At 36.1% G+C, this 20,551-nt stretch overlaps 1 protein-coding gene across 2 annotated transcripts; it reads right to left on the bottom strand.

The window, feature by feature from the left end:
* Positions 1 to 3,256: 3,256 nt before the first annotated feature.
* On the bottom strand, positions 3,257 to 7,724 carry LOC140804913 (tropinone reductase-like 3). Of its 2 annotated transcripts, none has more exons than XM_073161069.1 (7): positions 7,619 to 7,724; positions 7,352 to 7,503; positions 7,019 to 7,135; positions 4,431 to 4,565; positions 3,944 to 4,069; positions 3,766 to 3,867; positions 3,257 to 3,668 (listed from the first exon to the last, which is right to left on the bottom strand). In XM_073161069.1, exons 2-7 carry the CDS (start codon positions 7,481 to 7,483, stop codon positions 3,519 to 3,521), a joined length of 762 nt encoding a protein of 253 aa, XP_073017170.1. In that variant the 5' UTR covers positions 7,484 to 7,503; positions 7,619 to 7,724; the 3' UTR covers positions 3,257 to 3,518. The 2 variants fall into 2 exon arrangements, with proteins under 2 accessions (XP_073017170.1, XP_073017171.1); XM_073161070.1 differs by lacking the exon at positions 7,619 to 7,724 and having other exon boundaries at positions 3,257 to 3,396; positions 3,507 to 3,668; positions 7,352 to 7,612.
* Between the last annotated feature and the right edge of the window lie 12,827 nt (positions 7,725 to 20,551).

Raw genomic sequence — 20,551 nt, 5'->3', positions numbered from 1 at the left:
TTTAAGGGCTTTTTCCGTATAAATATTGATGTTTCTGAAACTTCATCTTGACAAGTGTAGCAGCTTCAGTTTTAAATTGATATACAAACTTCGGACCAATTTTTCGAGAAATAACTACTTTTTGGCTTAAAAAGGACATTCTATTTGTTTATTTTAGGGGTGGGATCGGGTAGGGACCCGTCCCGTAACCACAGAACTCGATTCCCGTCCCGATAAGAATTGGGAATAAAAAAGATTGTCCATCCCGTACCCAACAAATATCGGGACCCGAATGTTCGGGTCGGGAAGGGAGACAAAATCCCGATAAATATTTTTTAAAAAATTCATTGAACATCATGACATAGTGTGTAGTATGTACATAAGTATTATAAATTAAAGCATATTTCTAATACATTATAAATAAACCGAAATATAACAATTTCAGAAGCTTACACAGAAACAACGTTGCAGTAAAATACATCACAACATTCTTGAAAAATAAAATCTAAGCTAGAAGAAACATAAATCTGAATCGAGGACCTAATTAAAACTCTCTCCAATTATGACAATGATGTGTTAGTGGCCCTGGTGTACATCTGCTGGCGAGAATGAGCTTACAACATACATTCCAATCAACCACTAGATATAGTTCCCTAATTGCCTTCCTCGCTGGCATCTGCAAGCAAATACAACATTAAAGCAATTATCACTATGTCTCATCATTTAACAAAAACACATCCATTAATACACACATCCAGTAAGTTTGCTTTGAGAAAGGAGAAATCACAATGAAACGTCTCATATGACTAACTTAGGATATAAACTAATGAAATCACATGCATCTAGAAGTTGATGAAAGAAAATGATAAAATCAGAATTCAATTAAATAACATATGAGCAAACAACATACACACTTTGAGTCTTTAGCATCAGGATTTTAAAGTCAAGATGACTTCATAACATATCATGCCAATCTAAATATAAAAATATATCCAAGCAAAAAAAAAATAAAAATTAGATTCTTATCATTAATCCATTATTCTTCCACCACGAGACATTTGGAGCTTACACTTGAGGGATGCATTACTTTGTTGTGTGTATGAGGGTACCTACAAACAACATATATCATATAATAATTTATAGTTAGAGCGAAGTAAGTTATGCTTAGTATATATTGCACCAACCTTTTTTTAAAAAAGAAATATACCAAGCACCTACTTACCATTAGGAGTGTTCATCGGTCGGTTCGATTCGATTTTTGGTTTTCGGTTTTTTATTTCGGTTTTTTCGGTTTTCGGTTTTACTAATATATAATCCGATATCCGAACCATTTTTCTTCGGTTCGGTTCGGTTTTCTACGAAATGGTTCGGTTATTTCGGTCGGTTATTTCGGTTTTGATACAATTATTTAAATCAATAATATAAATATATTATAAAATATAATATGTTATCTTTTTAAATGATTTCTTAGTAAAATATTTAAATATAAAGTCCAAATGAATTACATAAACAACAATCAACTAAGTATTATTCAAAATAATTCTTCATTCACTAATATCATCTCAATTAAAAATATTAAATAAAAATAACATTATTAATTTAATTAAATTTCGGTTTTTTCGGTCGGTTCGGTTTTGACATTTATAATCCGAAACCGAACCAAATTAATTTCGGTTTTAACATTTCTATCCGAATTATAAAATTCGGTTTTCGGTTCGGTTTAGTGTTCGGTTTTTTCGGTTTGGATTTTCGATTTTTCGGTTTTATCCGAAGTTTGAACACCCCTACTTACCATTACATAAAACTATAAATATATACTGAGCATAACTTACTTCGCTCCAACTTACTGAGCCATATTCTTCTCCATGAACATCAATGACTATATAATATAGATAATAAAATCATGTGAGCATTTTTACAATTACAAATAGGTGATCAATAGTTGAACATAAACATCCATCCAATAGTTGTCACTTCAACCAATGACGTGCTGTTTACTACGAGTTATTATAAATAAATTTATGTAGAAAAAAATGAAAGATATTTAGAGAATATGAGAATTTCGAAGACATGCTAATACTTACAAAAAATCAAAGAAAAACTAACAAAAAAACGAGCAAGAATTCACGAGGAAGACAGCCAAGACTCACGCAAAAAACAGGTCTCGTGTAATCGGCTCGGGGCTGCTCAAATGGAGCAAGGTTCTCTCGATTCAGGCCGCTACAGGAGACGTCTGGACCTCAGCTGTAACCCACAGCGGTCGAGCACCGATTCACGACGACACGACGGTCGGATTCGGGAGAAGGAAGAGGGGCGGTGGGTTGGGTTTAGGGCTTTTAGAAAGAATGGTGTGTACGTATATGTATTTCTGTGAAAGCCTGAAACGAAATGAAAATATGAAATTGGATAGAGTCCACAAGCAGGAACCCTTGTACTAAAAGTGGGAATTTCCTATTTTTTAAAAATTTAATAAAAAAATTATTAATATATTCGGATCAGGTCGGGAATCCCGTGGGATATATCCTATATTCCCGATCCTTTTCCCGATTTTGAGCGGGTCGGGAAAACGGGAAAATTTCGGGTCGGACCAGGTCGGAAGTCAAGAAAGGTCGATAATTTCTGATTTTTGCCAACCCTAGTTTATGTTGGGTTGCATTCTGTTATATTGTCGAAAGCTGGTCTCAAATCCACGAACTGACAAGAGGTCTGGTCTGAATATGTGTTTCACATTGGGTTATTTGCTTTAATCTTTCTTGTACTTTATGCTTTTGTCATTCACACGATATTGTGCAAGTTCTTTTGTCAAAAACAAAAAATAAAAAACACTACTATTATTATTATTATGGTATGTGTATGATATAAAGTTTATTTTTTAAAATTTTAAAAATATCTTAAAAGTCGTTAAAATTAAGATCTATTATTTATCTCTTGACTGTGTTTTATATATATACCTACAAGAGAAAGGAATTTCGAGCTCTCCAAATCGACTTAAAAAATTCAAACTCAATCACCAATATAAAAAGTAACCAGAAGTTGGTTCGACCGGACTCCAGCTCCGTTATTGCTCGACTAATGGAGATGACTCGATACTGCAACCGCCCGTGAAACATGGTGAATAGGGAAAACCGGTCCGATTTCTCGGATGTACATGATGATCGTAGGTGTCCCACCTACTTCGAGCGGACGAGGGGCCAATTTTCACTTTAAAACTCATACACATTTTCATTCCATTCATTTAGCTATTTATAAAGAAAGATGATACGTATAAAACAAAACAGAACACAAACTAGTAAAATATATTTTTCATCCAGTCTCATTAAAGGTACACTAGTTTCTCCATATGCACCACAGGAAAGAAAAACCACCAAAAAGAGTAATGAGGTTGTGTAACTTTTGATGACATTACCTCCAAAGCACCTTTATTGAATGTATAAATAGGTTATCAATTCTTGAATGATGAGATTACCGAAAAAAATTTGAAAAATAAAACCAAAAAGGGAAAGACAAGCTAGAGGAAAACAACATACAGGAAGGAGAAATCAGAGCCTGGAAGGCACTCCTCCAGCAACCACCAACGTTTCACCAGTGATGTACGAAGCATCATCAGAAGCCAAATAAGCAACTGCTGCAGCCATGTCTTGTGTAGTTCCGAGTCTACGGAGTAGCGTTCTCTCCTCGAGATCCTTTCTCTAAATAAAAACCAGTATTAGTACAAGAAAGTAATGGAAATTGCCAAAAGGATATTTAGTAAAATGGTTAGTATTAAATATTTATTTTTCAGGCTACCCTGCTCTCATCGGATGTGAAAAAAACTGCAAATCGGGTTGGGACAAAACCAGGCGCCACACAGTTTACACGAGTATTTGGGGCCATCTCAGCTGCAAGTGCCTAAAAAGAAGACTCGTAGAATAAGATCTCAAGTAAAGAAAGTCCTATAAGGCCAGATAAACCAAATTATGAGTACCTTCGTAAGCCCGAGAAGAGCTGTTTTGGTCACACCGTACATAGACAGTCCTTGAGAAGGTTGAAAAGCGGCTATAGAAGAAATGAATACGATCGAAGAGCCTTTCTTCAAGTGAAGAGCTGCGTCCTATTACGATGAAAATTACAATATCACTAACATAAAGTTGCAATGATAACAGGACCATGTGGAGAAATTTCGAAAAAGGAAATTATGCCTTATTTCAGAGGAGAAATTTCGAAAACAAAATTATGCCTAGCATAAGGTCATCTAGGTCGTTATTCAAACTGTCGTGGCCAATGAGCCACGAGACCGTTGGATGCTAGAGTTGCCCATCTAAGCACAATTTAAAAAATTTCAATTATTTCAATTTTCATCGAAAATTTGATATCCAATTGGGCAGATTATTCCTAGGCTGGCATATAATTTGTTCAAACTATTGTTTTATACGCCAGTGGTGTCACATATACCATCATTCAAACTGACATACTTGCAGAAGAAGTATAGTAGCTTTCACATTGATTTCCCACAGTTTATCAAGAACCGACTCTTCGGTTTCCAAGATTCCATCGACAGAAGGATTGGCAGCAGCATTGGATACGATGACATCTATTTTACCATATTTCTGCAAGCAGAGCAATTCTAAAAAAAATTAAAAAATCAAGAGGATTAAAAAAAATCAAGAGGATTAAATTCAGAGTTTTAACACAAGGTTTCAAGAGAAAATTAAAGACTAGGATATCATATGAAAGGAAAGTGAAAAAGATAATCTGTTTGCAGCACCTTATTCAACCTTCATAACGTCATAATTGATATCCTTAACCTACTCATCAGCATATGACAAAGGAACAGTGAAAGATAATGAACAAATCTGTTATCAAGCAAAACTGTTGGTCTAGTTAAATTTCTTTAGTGGAAGATCCTGTATTCCATTGATGGTTATTATATTTATTCTGAATTTGACGCAATTAATCTGTATACCTAAGCATCATACAATGATAAAGGCCTTAATTATGTTATAGTCCAAAAGCACGTAGGTATCAAGTTCCCAGGTAGACGATTATTCTAGTATGGGAAACAAAGATATCAATAAAACCACACTGGAAATTGCATACATAATGAGAACTAATGTTGCAATTCACCTAAAAAAGTACAATCTCGACTGCTAAGAAATTATTGGTTAAAGTTACACTGTCTAGAAATCAAAACATCATCGGTGGTACTATATTCCTATAACTTCCAATTTTATGGCATATCATCTACATCTTGCAATGTATGTTTAGAGAAAGCTTATTGTGTAAAGGTCATTAGTCGTATTCATCTATGCCCTATGAAAATGGAATCCAAATTCAAATTAAAGATGAATTTAGATCTTGTTAAATGTAAGTAAAATATTATTGGATTTATCATCTATTCCATTGGTGTTGGAAAAGCATACCATTAGATATGCTTTCTATCTATAAACTTAAGCACTGGCGCCAGGAGCAGAGGTGCATATTGCAGTTTTTCATGGTACGTTTTTCTCTCTTTCCTGGACATTACAGCACATCCTCAAGACACAGTGTAATTTCTAAAAAATTGGTTAGTTTAATATTAAAAGGACAAAGGCTAATTCGGTTTCTCCAGGAAAATAAAGGTTATTTTGGTTTATCTCAGCGATTTGGATATTTTGGAAAAATATCAATTATTTTGGTTAAACTGCCAAAAAATATCACTCTTTTTGCATGAAAAATGTTCTCGGGTGCATGAAAAGCGATGTCTCCCCATGTAACTTCTCTAATGGTTTACATATGTTCACACGTCTAAAAAAAGAATGGTGTGCCTAAAAACATCGGCCTCTCTCAATGCTGCTTGAACCTGTGTATCATATGTTTGCAAAATACCTCTAAGACGATCCAATTTTGTGTTCATCTTTTTTTATAAATCGAATACTTGTGTTTATACTGGCGAGTGACAAGTCTCTTTAATGTTTCTATTCTAGTCAGACAAATTTTTTCACTCTTACAACTTACATGATTAATGAATCAAATCTTTCTTTGTCCATCCAAAGATGTGTCTATCTCTGTCTAGATGCACAAACCGTTGTAAATATATGGTTGATAGAATGAATGCAGGGTGCTAATCATGGCCCCGACCAACAACGAACCACCGAACATAAATCCAACTATTAGCAGCATCCCTTTGGTTTTGATATATCTACTACTATACGTAAGGTAGGGAGGACAAAACTGCTCTCCTTTATCTGATTTTGGAGCTTATGTTCAAGCTTAGACAATTCCCCAATGTTTGCTCTTTATTGGCTACCGTTTTCAGTCCTAGGTCTTGTCAAGAAGTAATACCTCGCATATAAAGGAAGAAGGCCATAGATCAAGAAAATGCGAGCTATACTATTAACTATCCCCATGGGCGTGGGACCTAGTATCTATTCTAGTTGGAACTGATATTTTTGGTACGACATGGGCTTGTTTACCATCAAAGACGTGTTGGGTGGTACAAGAGACAAGCACAAACCTATAATTGTTAGAGAATAGATAAATGTTGTTGTGTAGATTACAGTAATGAATATCTCTAAGATAAATGTCGGGTTGTAGATTACAGGTCATGGATATCTCTATACCTATTTAAGTTGTATTTTGCACTATGTTTCTCATTCATGCACGAGGAGACAACCGAAATTCTATATTTGATATGGTTATGTCTTTTCTTCTCTGCAATAAAAGGTCACAAATTATCGTGATGGAACTATCAGGAATATCAGTTGACGGTTGACCTTGTCACCATACAAAAATAAAAATATACCATTCACTAGGAAGGATTTTAAAATATTCAACTTACTGCTCTAACTGACGATAAACACTATATTCACATTATTTAAGTGATAGAAACTTATAAAAGAACCTTGTCCTCTTCACATCACAGGATTTTCTATTAAATATTCCATCATTTATTTTATCCAAGCATCAGAAACCAGTGATCAAATAGCCAACCCACTAGTTTGAAGGATGGAGGCCATAAACAATCGATCGCTATAAAAACACAGAACATGAAAAAAAAAACCAAATTGGCCAATAATATTACCTGAATTGTCTTTTCTATTAGATCTTTTCTTTGTTGTGCATTTGAGACATGGCACGCTAGCCCCAGAGTTTCAATCCCTTTACCCTTTAGCTTTTCAACTGCTTCATCCACATTTTTCTACAAAATTACTTTTGCAAAGCTCATTAAAGATCACGACGGTGTAAACAGAAAAGTTAAAAACAAGATCTTACAAACCCATGAAAGATTAAACTTTTAGAACTTGAATATTAATCTTAACATAGTTCAACAAACAAAATTCAAGAAAAAACAGGGATACGAACAAAGAAATGGATAATTGAGGGGACGGCGTGTGTCAGCGTGAAAGAGGCATACTTGTCGGCGGGAAGAGATAACAACGGCGGCGCCCTCCAAGCCGAGGCGCTCAGCGATGCTGAATCCGATGCCTTGAGTGGAAGCAGTGACTATGGCCACCTTCCCTTCAAATCTTTTCCCCTTCACCTCCATCTATTCGACTCCTTCCGCCTCTACCAATCAAAGTGATACGATTAATACGCAATTCGGAAGTTTCTTTCAATAACTATTATTCGAATTATGCAATTTCGCTGAGGAAAAAGCAGACACGTAATTTATCATCGTCACCTTGTTCCTTGAAATAAACGAGGGTTTTCTTGTTGGGTTTTTTGAATAGTATTATAAAATTTTAAAATAAATATACAAAAAAATAAATTTTAAAAAATATAATAAAGATTTATGAACCCTGGCTCCTTGGCTTAAGAATGTTTTGCGGCATGGAATTGGATGAAATCTGAAAATGTACTATCATTTTAGTGCTTGTGAAGATGAGATTTCAAAATAAAATTGATATTCGATGAGATTTCATAGCATTTTATTTCACCAGTTTTGATAAAATGCACATCAACGGTGTACACTTATGTAAGTATCGTTGAAGTGACATACTTAATAGATGTACAATTTTTCAATGTTTCATTACATCTAACATGTGAATGTCAATTCATCGATGTTCACATAAGTGTGTACCGTAGTTATGAAGCATATAACTCTTCGTTTAATTTAGTGATATCTTTAAAAAATGAGTAGGTTTTTTGTGAGATGATTTCACAAATCTTTATCTGTGAGACGGGTCAACCCTACCGATATTCACAATAAAAAGTAACACTTTTAGCATAAAAAGTAAGACAAAAACTTGTGTGAGACGGTCTCATGGGTCGTATTATATCTTATTTGAGTCATCCATTGATTGTGAATATTGGTAGGGTTGACCCGTCTCACAAAATGCGACCCGTGAGACCGTCTCACAAGAGACCTACTCAAAAAGTAATACTTTTTCATGTACGATCCAAATAAGAGATACGTCTCACAAAATATGACCCGTAAGACCGTCTCACACAAGTTTTGCCTTAAAAATTTATTAAGATTTCATACAATTTCATGATATTTGCGTTTAAAAAAAATCAAATTATTTTTACTATTAAATTAATGTCACATATAAATTCACAGTTTTTTTTAAAAAAAAATTGTACAAAATATTATTTATCCAAAATTTATATTATCGATTTAACATTATTATATTATGCATATATATTGAGAAAATCGAATAAAAATTATTTTTTATATTTAATTTTTTTATAAGTTATTACTTTTTCCTAAAAACACATTATTAATGCTAAATTCTTTTTTTATCAAAATTTATTAACTTTATTTTTAATTTCACCTTCATAAACTTTATATTTTCATTTATTAAAAAAAAAACTATTTAATAAAATATTTTTTAGATGTTGAAATACATTTTTGTTCTTGAATAAAAAAATAGTATTTATATAAATATTATTGATAAAAAGAATTGGAATGTTTTGGTCTAGTAAAAAAATTAAATTCATTTTAATTTTCATCTAAATATAATTATAATTTCATTTTAATTATTTATAAAAAAATTGAATATAAAAACGTCGTATTTTATTTACAAACTCGGTTTAAAAAATATTATATAAAATAACTAAAATTTGACAGTGTTAAACAATCTTCTAAACAATAAAAAAACAGAAATATGAGTTTGTTGTGGTTGTTATTTTAATTAATTTTTCTAACTTCAATATGTTTAACAATATTACTAATTTATTACACCCAATTAATTAATTTTTGACGACGTTTATTTTTTTTCTATATTTTGATAAATATAATTTTTAGTCGTATAATTAAATAAAATATCGAACCAATTCACTACTCATTGTTTTTAATACTTAAATATATTATGACAAAAACTTGTGTAATATTTTTTCGTAATTACTTTTTATTGTAAATATCGGTAGGATTGACCCGTCTTACAGATAAAGATTCGTGAGACCGTCTCACAAGAGAACTACTTTATTATTATAATACACTAGTATTTAACCCGTGCGATGCACGGGATGATATTATAAAAAATTAGTGAAAAATAAATAGATATTTAAATTTTAAAAAATAATATATTTATAAAAAATAAAAAAATTCGTTAATTTAAAAAAATCTCTTAAATATAACGCATGTGGATTAATTTTTTGGCTAATAATCAGTATAATATATCAAAATTTTAGATTGTGTTAGCCTAAGGCGATTGCATGATGCTTATCGTGTTTAGTGTATTGATGTCGACCACCAACCTTAATACATATTTAATTATTTAATTTTCGAGAAGCTATATATTATTATTTTTTAACATGTGATAAAAAAATATTTTTAAATCACATTCAATAAAATTAATGAGAAATACTTTATAAAAATTCAGTAATTTTGTCTAAATCCACATTCGTAAACAATTTTATGACATGACATGTGTTTGACACATTTGAATGATAACAATAATTGTTTCATCAATATCTTTGTCATGGATTGTGCTTTTATTTACGAAATCTCTTCATAATATACACAACAACCTATTATTCCGAATGAAAAATGAAACTTGTGATCATAAGTAAATTATGTATAAATCAGAAATTTTATTTTATTAACATTTACTATGTGTATTCAATAACAATGCCAATAAATTTTATAAGGTCTCTTCTAATAAGATGCTTACTTTCTTTAGAATTGGTTTAATCATTTCCATTATGAGACATTTTATATTATCATGTATCCGTGAACTTTGTAATATAGAAGAAAATTATCACATTAGTAATACGTAATAATTAAAAGTTGTACAAATAGAAAAATAATATTTTTTATTTTTCGATAATGAAATATATATTTCAAACTTAATGTCACGTTGTTCTCGTTGTTTCCATATGTATGTAGTTCATAACGAAGAACAATCTAAATTTAAAACGAACATTACAGTTTTGAAGGATTCAACTCATATATGGTGCTGAAAAGAGAAGTCGTTTCAGAATTCAATTTTGGAATAGATAAATTTAGTAATATAAATAGAATAAAACTGGTTCATAATATAATATACAATATTGCATTATTTATAATTTAAAATTCAAATAAGACATCACAATGGGACAAAAATTATACATTGAATGCTTATGACAGAATTATATCATACATTAACTATTTCCAATTATGGAAATCTCGAATTTCTTGCATTGAGTATCAAACTTTTCTTATTATTGAGGGGTACTATACATGTTTATTGAGAGTAATTTAATGTCGATTTGAAACTCTTTTGAATCTACCTTTTTTAATTTTCTCCTGCTCTCTTGTTTGAATTTTTAAGAATACATATGGTTTTGGAAGAAAATTACAATGTATTAATTCTTTCAAATTAAGGTAATTTCGAAATAATATGTATTTGGGATAAAAAAATTTATGATTATTAAATGATAACTTAATGTCTATTGAAAAACCTTGTTGTAGTGATAACTTTTAACACTCGACCAATTTTATTTTTAGAAAAAATAAATAAACTAATTAAATATTGTATTTCTTTTTTAGTAAGTAATTTGGGTAGGAAATTAATTAAAATAGCAAAATGTATTTTTTGAATAAATTTACCTCATTAGTGATACCGAACATTGCAATCATTTGTATTTTAAATTTATTTATATAGTTTTTAATTGAACTGATTGATATAATCAATACAAAATTTTTAATATAATTTACGTTTTCAATAAAGTTTAATTTTAATTTGAGTAAAAAAATAAAATACATATAATAAATAAAATACATTTGAATTACTATAAAAATTAATTAAATTCAAAATTGAATTAAGTGAATTGATACAATCAATGAAGCATTGGTTGAAGTGATAATTTATTGTAGTACACATATGTCAATATTTTCCTTTTTTAGAAATGACATTTTGGCGGGAAATTACTATTTTTGGCAAAAACTCTGTTTATATATATATATAGATATAGATATAGATATGTTGTTTAAAGTATAAATGATTTTAAGGTTTTATACACATTCCAAACAACTAAAATGCTGTTATCCATAATCTCCTTCTCAAATAACATCATGTAAAAAAATATAAATAGTAAGATAACAAAAACATAATATCATAGAAAATTACCAAACTAATTAATAATAACTGAGAATTTAATAAAATTTTCTCTCTTACAAAAGATAGAAATAAAAATACTCCAACCAAATTATTCTGATTTCTCGTACAGCTTCAAAATTTAAAAAAGGGAAAACGATTAATATGACTTAAAGACAATGAAACCGAAAGACGTTAAATCTAAACAAAGGGAGAAAAATACCATCAAAAGCAGACATTCAAGCAAGATGATGATAGGACATGGAGCTCCAAGGCTAAATAAATGAAAGATACGTTTCTTGTGAGACGGTTTTACGGATTTTTATTCGTGAGACATGTCACCATATGTAGTGACCCGTTCCAGAATCACCTACTAATTGAAAACTAAGCATGCAATTAACTTAATAATTACTAATTAGAGATAATAGCGGAAACAACTAACAAATGATAGTTATACAACCCAAACGAACTCTAGAACAACTCAAAATAAGGTAAAGAATATCTGGTACAACCATATCGAATCAAATGATACCGAAACTAAACCGACCGGCTACTCAACGTCCTCCTCCTGCTCCTCCGGAACCATCCAACCTGAGACCTGCCCCGTGGGAATGGGGTGTCCAAGATAAACAAAACCGAGGACGTGAGCGATAAGAACGCCCAGTACAAAAGTATGAGTATACAAACCTATATGAAATGCACATGCTATGATATGATACCAGGGTAGTCAAGAAACAGGAGTCACAAAAGGATCTCAACAATGCTCAGTCTAGAGGCGCCAAGTGGATAGTGCCGCGCGGTCCAACCTCTGGGTCACTGCATCCACTACAAGACAGACGTGGACCTAAAATGTCCCGGACCACCGAAGCCCTCCCGACCCGTCGGCCACTGTGTACTCTCGGTGTCCATGCGTCCACAAGACAGGGCTGAGCGGCCCCAAGATATAGCTTATCTCGAAAGAGATACAGCTCAACAGCAAAGGCTATCTCGAAGGAGATACGGCTCAACATGAAATGCAATATGCATCATAACTCGTGACATAATAGCATGCATCATATGACATATAACAATGCAACAGATAATCATGCAACACATATATGAATGTATACTCAACCAGGATATCTCGGATAGTACTTTCGTACCTCTATCACTGCAATCCTAATCCACTGGAACAACCAGACAACAGGTCTAATCCAAGCCTATTCATCAAAAGCATACCCAATGAACAATACTACCATGCTCGGCTAGCAAAACCAGTACTCCCTAGTACTACCAAAGGTTTAGGGTTTACCTTCGTCCGTCGACAGCCCTTTGATGTCGATTGCCTCGAAACTCCGGCGCTGCTATGCTACCAATCCCGGCAGCTCTTGGCTATCGTTCGAACAACAACTAGCCCTAGAATCCTTCCAAAACTCTCAAAGAGGAGACTTAACTCAAGGAATGGCAAGTCACAAATGAGAAATCCGAGCACTATTTATAGGCCATGTTCGGATCCTCCGAACATCACTTCGGAACGTCCGAACGCTACGTGTCCATTGGCTCTTGACAGCTCATGTTCGGATCCTCCGATCATACACTTCGGACCGTCCGAACGTGCATGAAAACTGACGTGTCGATCCACTCTTGACACCTCATGTTCGGATCCACCGAACCTACTTCGGATCGTCCGAACTCTTCGGTGCTTCCGAACCATCTTCAGACCTTCCGATCATGATTAATCACCATTAATCCGTTAATTACCCAATTCGGCATTCGGGCTACTACATTCTCCCCCCCTTAAAAGATTTCGTCCTCGAAATCAGGCTTAAAGAATGAACAAAACGAAATAACAACATTGTTATTATATCTCAATTGTTGTTGAATACAACTGATATCTCGATTACAATTGAAAAACACAAACATAAACAAAGCACAACTCAAAAGAGCTCTGGATGCTCTGAACGCATACGACTCTCTAACTCCCAAGTGGCTTCTTCAGTGCCTCTGCGCTGCCACTGCACTAAGACAAGAGGAATGATCTTATTCCGCAACACCTTGTCTTTGCGATCGAGAATCTGAACTGGTCGCTCCACGTAAGACAAATCTGATTCAAGTTGAACTTCAGAGGGATGCAAGATGTGAGACTCATCTGCTATGTATCGTCTCAACAAAGATACGTGGAACACATCATGAATACCGGACAAATACGGAGGTAATGCTAACCTGTAAGCTAAATCTCCCACACATTCTAGAATCTCAAAAGGACCAATGAATCTCGGAGATAGCTTACCCTTGAGACCAAATCTCAAAATCCTGCGAAAAGGCGAAACTCGGAGAAACACTTTCTCACCTGGCTGAAAATAAAGAGGTCGCCGCTTGGTGTTCGCATAACTAGCCTGTCGATCCTGGGCAATCTTAATCCGCTTCTTGATTACTGCAACTTTATCAATAGCCTGCTGGACTAACTCCGGTCCCTCAACATGTCGTTCACCAACTTCGTCCCAGAATAAAGGAGTACGACAACGTCGCCCATACAACGCCTCAAATGGTGCCATACCAATACTACGATGGTAGCTGTTGTTGTACGCGAACTCAATCAAAGGCAAATGATCCTGCCAAGCGGGTCCGAAATCCATAACACAGGCTCGCAACATATCCTCAAGCGTACGGATAGTCCTCTCTGACTGACCGTCAGTCTCCGGATGATAAGCAGTACTCAGACTCAGTGTAGTACCCAAAACTGACTGGAAACTACCCCAAAACCGTGAGGTAAAACGAGGATCTCTGTCACTGACAATACTGACAGGCACTCCATGCAAACGTACAATCTCCTGAATGTACAATCGAGCCATACGATCGAAAGTGAAATCCCGGTTATAAGGCAGAAAATGAGCAGACTTGGTGAGTCGATCCACCACTACCCAAATAGCGTCACTATTTCTCGACGATAATGGCAAGTGAGTAATGAAATCCATCGCGATATGCTCCCACTTCCATTCAGGAATAGGTAGATTCAACAATAATCCTCCAGGTCGACGGTGCTCTGCCTTAACCTGTTGACAAACAAGACACTTGGAAACAAACTGATAAACACTGCGCTTCATCCCTTTCCACCAAAATCGTGTCCTCAAGTCTTTATACATCTTATTACTTCCTGGATGAATACTCAACTTACTTCGATGAGCATGAGATAAGATCTCCTCCCTCAAAGTATCATCTTCTGGTACTACAACTCGATTAGACAAACACAGAAGACCATTAGACTGATAATGGAAACCGCTATCTCCACCCGCTAACCGAGCTAATCTCTGAGTCTTGAGATCAGACATCTGAGCATCTCGAATCCGAGCGAACAAGGCTGGCTCAGATAAAATGGTAGCAACACGAATGCTCTCCATACCTTTCCGATGTTTGAAATTAAATCCCAACGAACAACAATCCTGAATAGTACTAATCATAGCACTGGTCTGAAGTGCAGAAACTCTCACTTTGCGACTAAGAGCATCAGCTGTGAGATTTGCAGATCCTGGATGGTACTTGATCTCGCAGTCATAATCTTTCAGCAAATCCATCCAACGACGTTGCCTCATGTTCAACTCAGCCTGAGTGAACAGATATTTCAGACTCTTATGATCAGTAAAGATTTCAAACTTAACCCCGTACAAGTAATGACGCCAAATCTTCAGCGCGAACACAATAGCTGCCAACTCTAGATCATGAGTAGGATACTTCTCCTCGTGAGATTTCAGCTGTCTGGAAGCATAAGCAATCACATGACCGTTTTGCGTCAACACACACCCTAAGCCTTGAGAAGAGGCATCGGTGTAAACACTGAAACCATCAGATCCTGACGGTAACGCCAAAACAGGTGCAGAAGTCAGAAGTCGACGAAGCTCTCTGAAACTATCTTCGCACTCAGATGACCACTCAAATGGAACATCCTTCCGAGTAAGTTGCGTCAAAGGTCTAGCTACCTGGGAGAAATTCACGATGAAGCGACGATAATACCCTGCTAGACCTAGAAAACTACGGATCTCAGCCACCGTCGTAGGACGTGACCAATTTAGCACTGCCTCAATCTTGCTGGGATCCACAGAAATTCCTTCCTTGGAAATCACATGACCAAGGAATACTACCCGATCAATCCAGAACTCGCACTTACTCAGCTTAGCATACAATTGCTTCTCGCGAAGAATCTGCAACACAATCCTCAAGTGCTGGACATGCTCTTCCACACTATGAGAATAGATCAAGATATCGTCAATGAAAACCACCACAAACTGATCCAGAAAATCTCGGAAGACTTGGTTCATCAGATTCATGAACACCGCTGGCGCATTCGTCAATCCGAATGGCATAACTAGAAACTCGTAATGCCCATAACGAGTACGAAATGCAGTCTTGGAAATATCATCATCTCTGACTCTCATCTGATGATAACCTGATCGCAAGTCGATCTTGGAGTAAACAGAAGTACCCTGAAGCTGATCGAACAAGTCATCAATACGGGGTAATGGGTACTTGTTTTTGATCGTCACCCGATTCAGCTGGCGATAATCAATGCACAACCGCATCGATCCATCCTTCTTCTTGACAAACAAGACTGGAGCTCCCCAAGGCGAAACACTCGGGCGAATATAACCCTTATCAAGAAGATCCTGCAATTGCTGCTTCAGCTCTCTCATCTCTGACGGAGCCAGACGATAGGGGGCACGAGAAATCGGTGCAGTCCCTGGCATTAACTCAATGCCAAACTCCACCTCTCTAACCGGAGGAAAACCAGGAATCTCTTCTGGAAATACATCAGGAAATTCACAAACCACTGGAATATCCTCTATACCAACACTACCTGTGGACGTATCAATTGCATAGATGAGGTAGCCTTCCCCACCCGCCTCTAAAGCACGACAGGCTTTCAGAGCAGATACTACTGGCATCGGAGGTCGCGCTCCCTCACCATAGAAAAACCAACTAGAGCTCTCAGTCGTACGAAACTGAACAAGCTTCTGGTAACAATCCACAGTAGCTCGGTAGGTAGTCAAAATGTCTATACCCAAAATACAATCAAAATCTTCCATCTCCAGAATCATAAGATTCGCAGTCAACTCGTTACCCTCAAAATCTAAAGGACAACCCATCACTAGACGCTTGGCTAAAACCGAATGACCCATCGGGGTAGAAACAGAAAGAATGACGTCTAGAGAAACATACGGTAACTTATGACGTTTAACGAATCGTGCAGAAATGAATGAATGAGATGCTCCGGTATCTATAAGAACAAAAGCAGGAATACCGCATAAACAAAAAGTACCTGCTATGACTCTCTCGGTCTCATCTGCAGCCTGATCCTGGTTCAACGCAAAAACTTGACCTTGGGCACGAGGTCGAAGATTCGAACTACCCACTGCCTGACCCTGCCTCCTCTGCTGAACAGTCGTCTGAGATCCAGAACCAGATCCTGCTCCACCTCGCAACTGAGGACAATTCTTCTTAATATGCCCCATCTCTCCGCACTGATAACAAGCTCCTGCGGCTACTCGGCATTGCTCCGATGGATGGTTCTTCCCACAATGCGCACAAGACTCCTTCTTCTTACCAAAACGGAAAACACCGCTAGATCGAGATCCAGATCCAGAAGAAGACGAACCAGATTTCTTGAACGACTGAGATCGAGGCCTCAAAGTACTCGGAGGTCTAGAAGAAAGAATAGCCCTACCACGCTGGAGACTGATCTCTGCCTGGCGACACCGGTTCACTAACCCATCATAAGAAGTAGGATTATCACAGACAGTGACTCGATCAAAGATCTCCTGATTAAGGCCCTGGAGGAAATGATCATACTTGGCCTCAGAACTGCCACTGATATGAGGAGCGAAGGGTAATAACTCAAAGAATTTCTGCTGATACTCATCAACAGACATACTCCCCTGCTTCAGGTTCAAGAGCTCAATCGTCTTGGCCTGGCGAAGGGCTGGAGGAAAGTACAGCTGCATGAACGCTGCACGGAAATCGGCCCAAGTCGCTCTACCCTGAGACTGAACTATCGGCGCAGAAGTCGATCGCCACCACCTGCGAGCACGGCCCTCAAGAAGAAAACTAAGGGTCTCCATCTTCTGCTCATCGGTGCACTGGAATGCGCGGAAACAACTCTCCATGCGCTCTAACCAATCCTCCGCATCATCGGGAGTCTCACCGCCAACTAAAGGCTTAGGCCCCATCTGCATGAAACGATGCATATCAAAACGCCTAGGACCATCCCGACGATGACGATGCTCATGGTGACGCCTATGATCATCCTGGTCACCCCATCGACCTACACTCCCCTGACTACTCCCGTCATCAAAATGGTCAGCCATCGCTACAAGATAGAATAGGGAAAATGGTCAACGGAAATCCCAAAACAGAATCTATATCCCAAAATCATACGCATGCTCTGATACCATAAATGTAGTGACCCGTTCCAGAATCACCTACTAATTGAAAACTAAGCATGCAATTAACTTAATAATTACTAATTAGAGATAATAGCGGAAACAACTAACAAATGATAGTTATACAACCCAAACGAACTCTAGAACAACTCAAAATAAGGTAAAGAATATCTGGTACAACCATATCGAATCAAATGATACCGAAACTAAACCGACCGGCTACTCAACGTCCTCCTCCTGCTCCTCCGGAACCATCCAACCTGAGACCTGCCCCGTGGGAATGGGGTGTCCAAGATAAACAAAATCGAGGACGTGAGCGATAAGAACGCCCAGTACAAAAGTATGAGTATACAAACCTATATGAAATGCACATGCTATGATATGATACCAGGGTAGTCAAGAAACAGGAGTCACAAAAGGATCTCAACAATGCTCAGTCTAGAGGCGCCAAGTGGATAGTGCCGCGCGGTCCAACCTCTGGGTCACTGCATCCACTACAAGACAGACGTGGACCTAAAATGTCCCGGACCACCGAAGCCCTCCCGACCCGTCGGCCACTGTGTACTCTCGGTGTCCATGCGTCCACAAGACAGGGCTGAGCGGCCCCAAGATATAGCTTATCTCGAAAGAGATACAGCTCAACAGCAAAGGCTATCTCGAAGGAGATACGGCTCAACATGAAATGCAATATGCATCATAACTCGTGACATAATAGCATGCATCATATGACATATAACAATGCAACAGATAATCATGCAACACATATATGAATGTATACTCAACCAGGATATCTCGGATAGTACTTTCGTACCTCTATCACTGCAATCCTAATCCACTGGAACAACCAGACAACAGGTCTAATCCAAGCCTATTCATCAAAAGCATACCCAATGAACAATACTACCATGCTCGGCTAGCAAAACCAGTACTCCCTAGTACTACCAAAGGTTTAGGGTTTACCTTCGTCCGTCGACAGCCCTTTGATGTCGATTGCCTCGAAACTCCGGCGCTGCTATGCTACCAATCCCGGCAGCTCTTGGCTATCGCTCGAACAACAACTAGCCCTAGAATCCTTCCAAAACTCTCAAAGAGGAGACTTAACTCAAGGAATGGCAAGTCACAAATGAGAAATCCGAGCACTATTTATAGGCCATGTTCGGATCCTCCGAACATCACTTCGGAACGTCCGAACGCTACGTGTCCATTGGCTCTTGACAGCTCATGTTCGGATCCTCCGATCATACACTTCGGACCGTCCGAACGTGCATGAAAACTGACGTGTCGATCCACTCTTGACACCTCATGTTCGGATCCACCGAACCTACTTCGGATCGTCCGAACTCTTCGGTGCTTCCGAACCATCTTCAGACCTTCCGATCATGATTAATCACCATTAATCCGTTAATTACCCAATTCGGCATTCGGGCTACTACACCATATCCATATTTACAATAAAAAATGATACTTTTGGCATAAAAAATAATATTTTTCATGAGTGATCTAAATAAAATATTTTTTTCACTAAATTGACAAATAATTATAAGATCGTCAAGCGGGAGTTTTTGTGATAAATGGTCTGAGACATTCGTTTTATTACATTTTTTATTATGTTATTATTATTATTAGAACTATTGATTAAAACTTACTGTTATATCAATTAAGAAGTTGAGATAAAAGGAAAAAATATATAATTTTTTTTGAAAAAAAGATGATATATTAATAGTTATACATGTATTACAAATTATTGAAATATGTTTTATGATTATCATTATTTAATAAATAAAAAAATTAGCTCGGTTATTAATATAAGAGTAGGTCTCTTATGAGATGGTATCACGAATCTTTATCTCTGAGACGAGTCAACCATACTGATAACAATAAAAATTAATACTCTTAGCATAAAAAATAATATTTTTTTATGAATGACCCAAATAAGAGATCTGTCTCACAAAATACGAATCGTGAGACCGTATCTCATAAGTTTTTGTCTTAATTATAAAAAATTGATATTGGGGATCTCATGGTATAAAACTTTTTAAGATGTATTTAAATTGAGTCATTTTATATCGAATTGTTTCAATTTCAGCGTCCTAAATCTATTCTACTTATTGGGATATTTTTAAATGAGTAGCTCTCTTGTGAGACGATCTCACGAATTTTTATCTGTGATATGGGTCAACCTTACCGATATTCACAATAAAAAGTAATACTCTTATCATAAAAATTAATATTTTTTATGGATGACTCAAATAAAAGGCAAAAACTTGTGTGAGACGGTCTCACGAGTCGTATTTGTGAGACGGGTATCTTATTTGGGTCATCCATGAAAAAGTATTACTTTTTATGCTAAGAGTATTATTTTTTATTGTGAATATGGGTAGGGTTGACCCGTCTCACATATTAAGATCCGTGAGACGGTCTCACATGAGACTCACTCCAAATAAAATATATGTCTCACAAAATACGACACTGTCTAACAAGAGACTTTCAAATTCTTTTACCGCTATTTTGTGTGTGTTTATATCACTCACAATTCCTCCAAAAATATCTATCTCAATCTTTTTTTAAAAAATAAATATATAAATATTTCTATCAAAACATGAAAAATGTTGATATTATTATTTCTAAGACATTATAAAATCAATTAGTTAATTATTAGCGTAAAGAAATATCACTTACATCCAA

Source organism: Primulina eburnea, chromosome 11 (genome assembly GCF_022965805.1).
Source record: "Primulina eburnea isolate SZY01 chromosome 11, ASM2296580v1, whole genome shotgun sequence".
NCBI lineage: Eukaryota > Viridiplantae > Streptophyta > Magnoliopsida > Lamiales > Gesneriaceae > Primulina > Primulina eburnea.
This window is presented reverse-complemented; position numbering and strand designations above follow the sequence as displayed.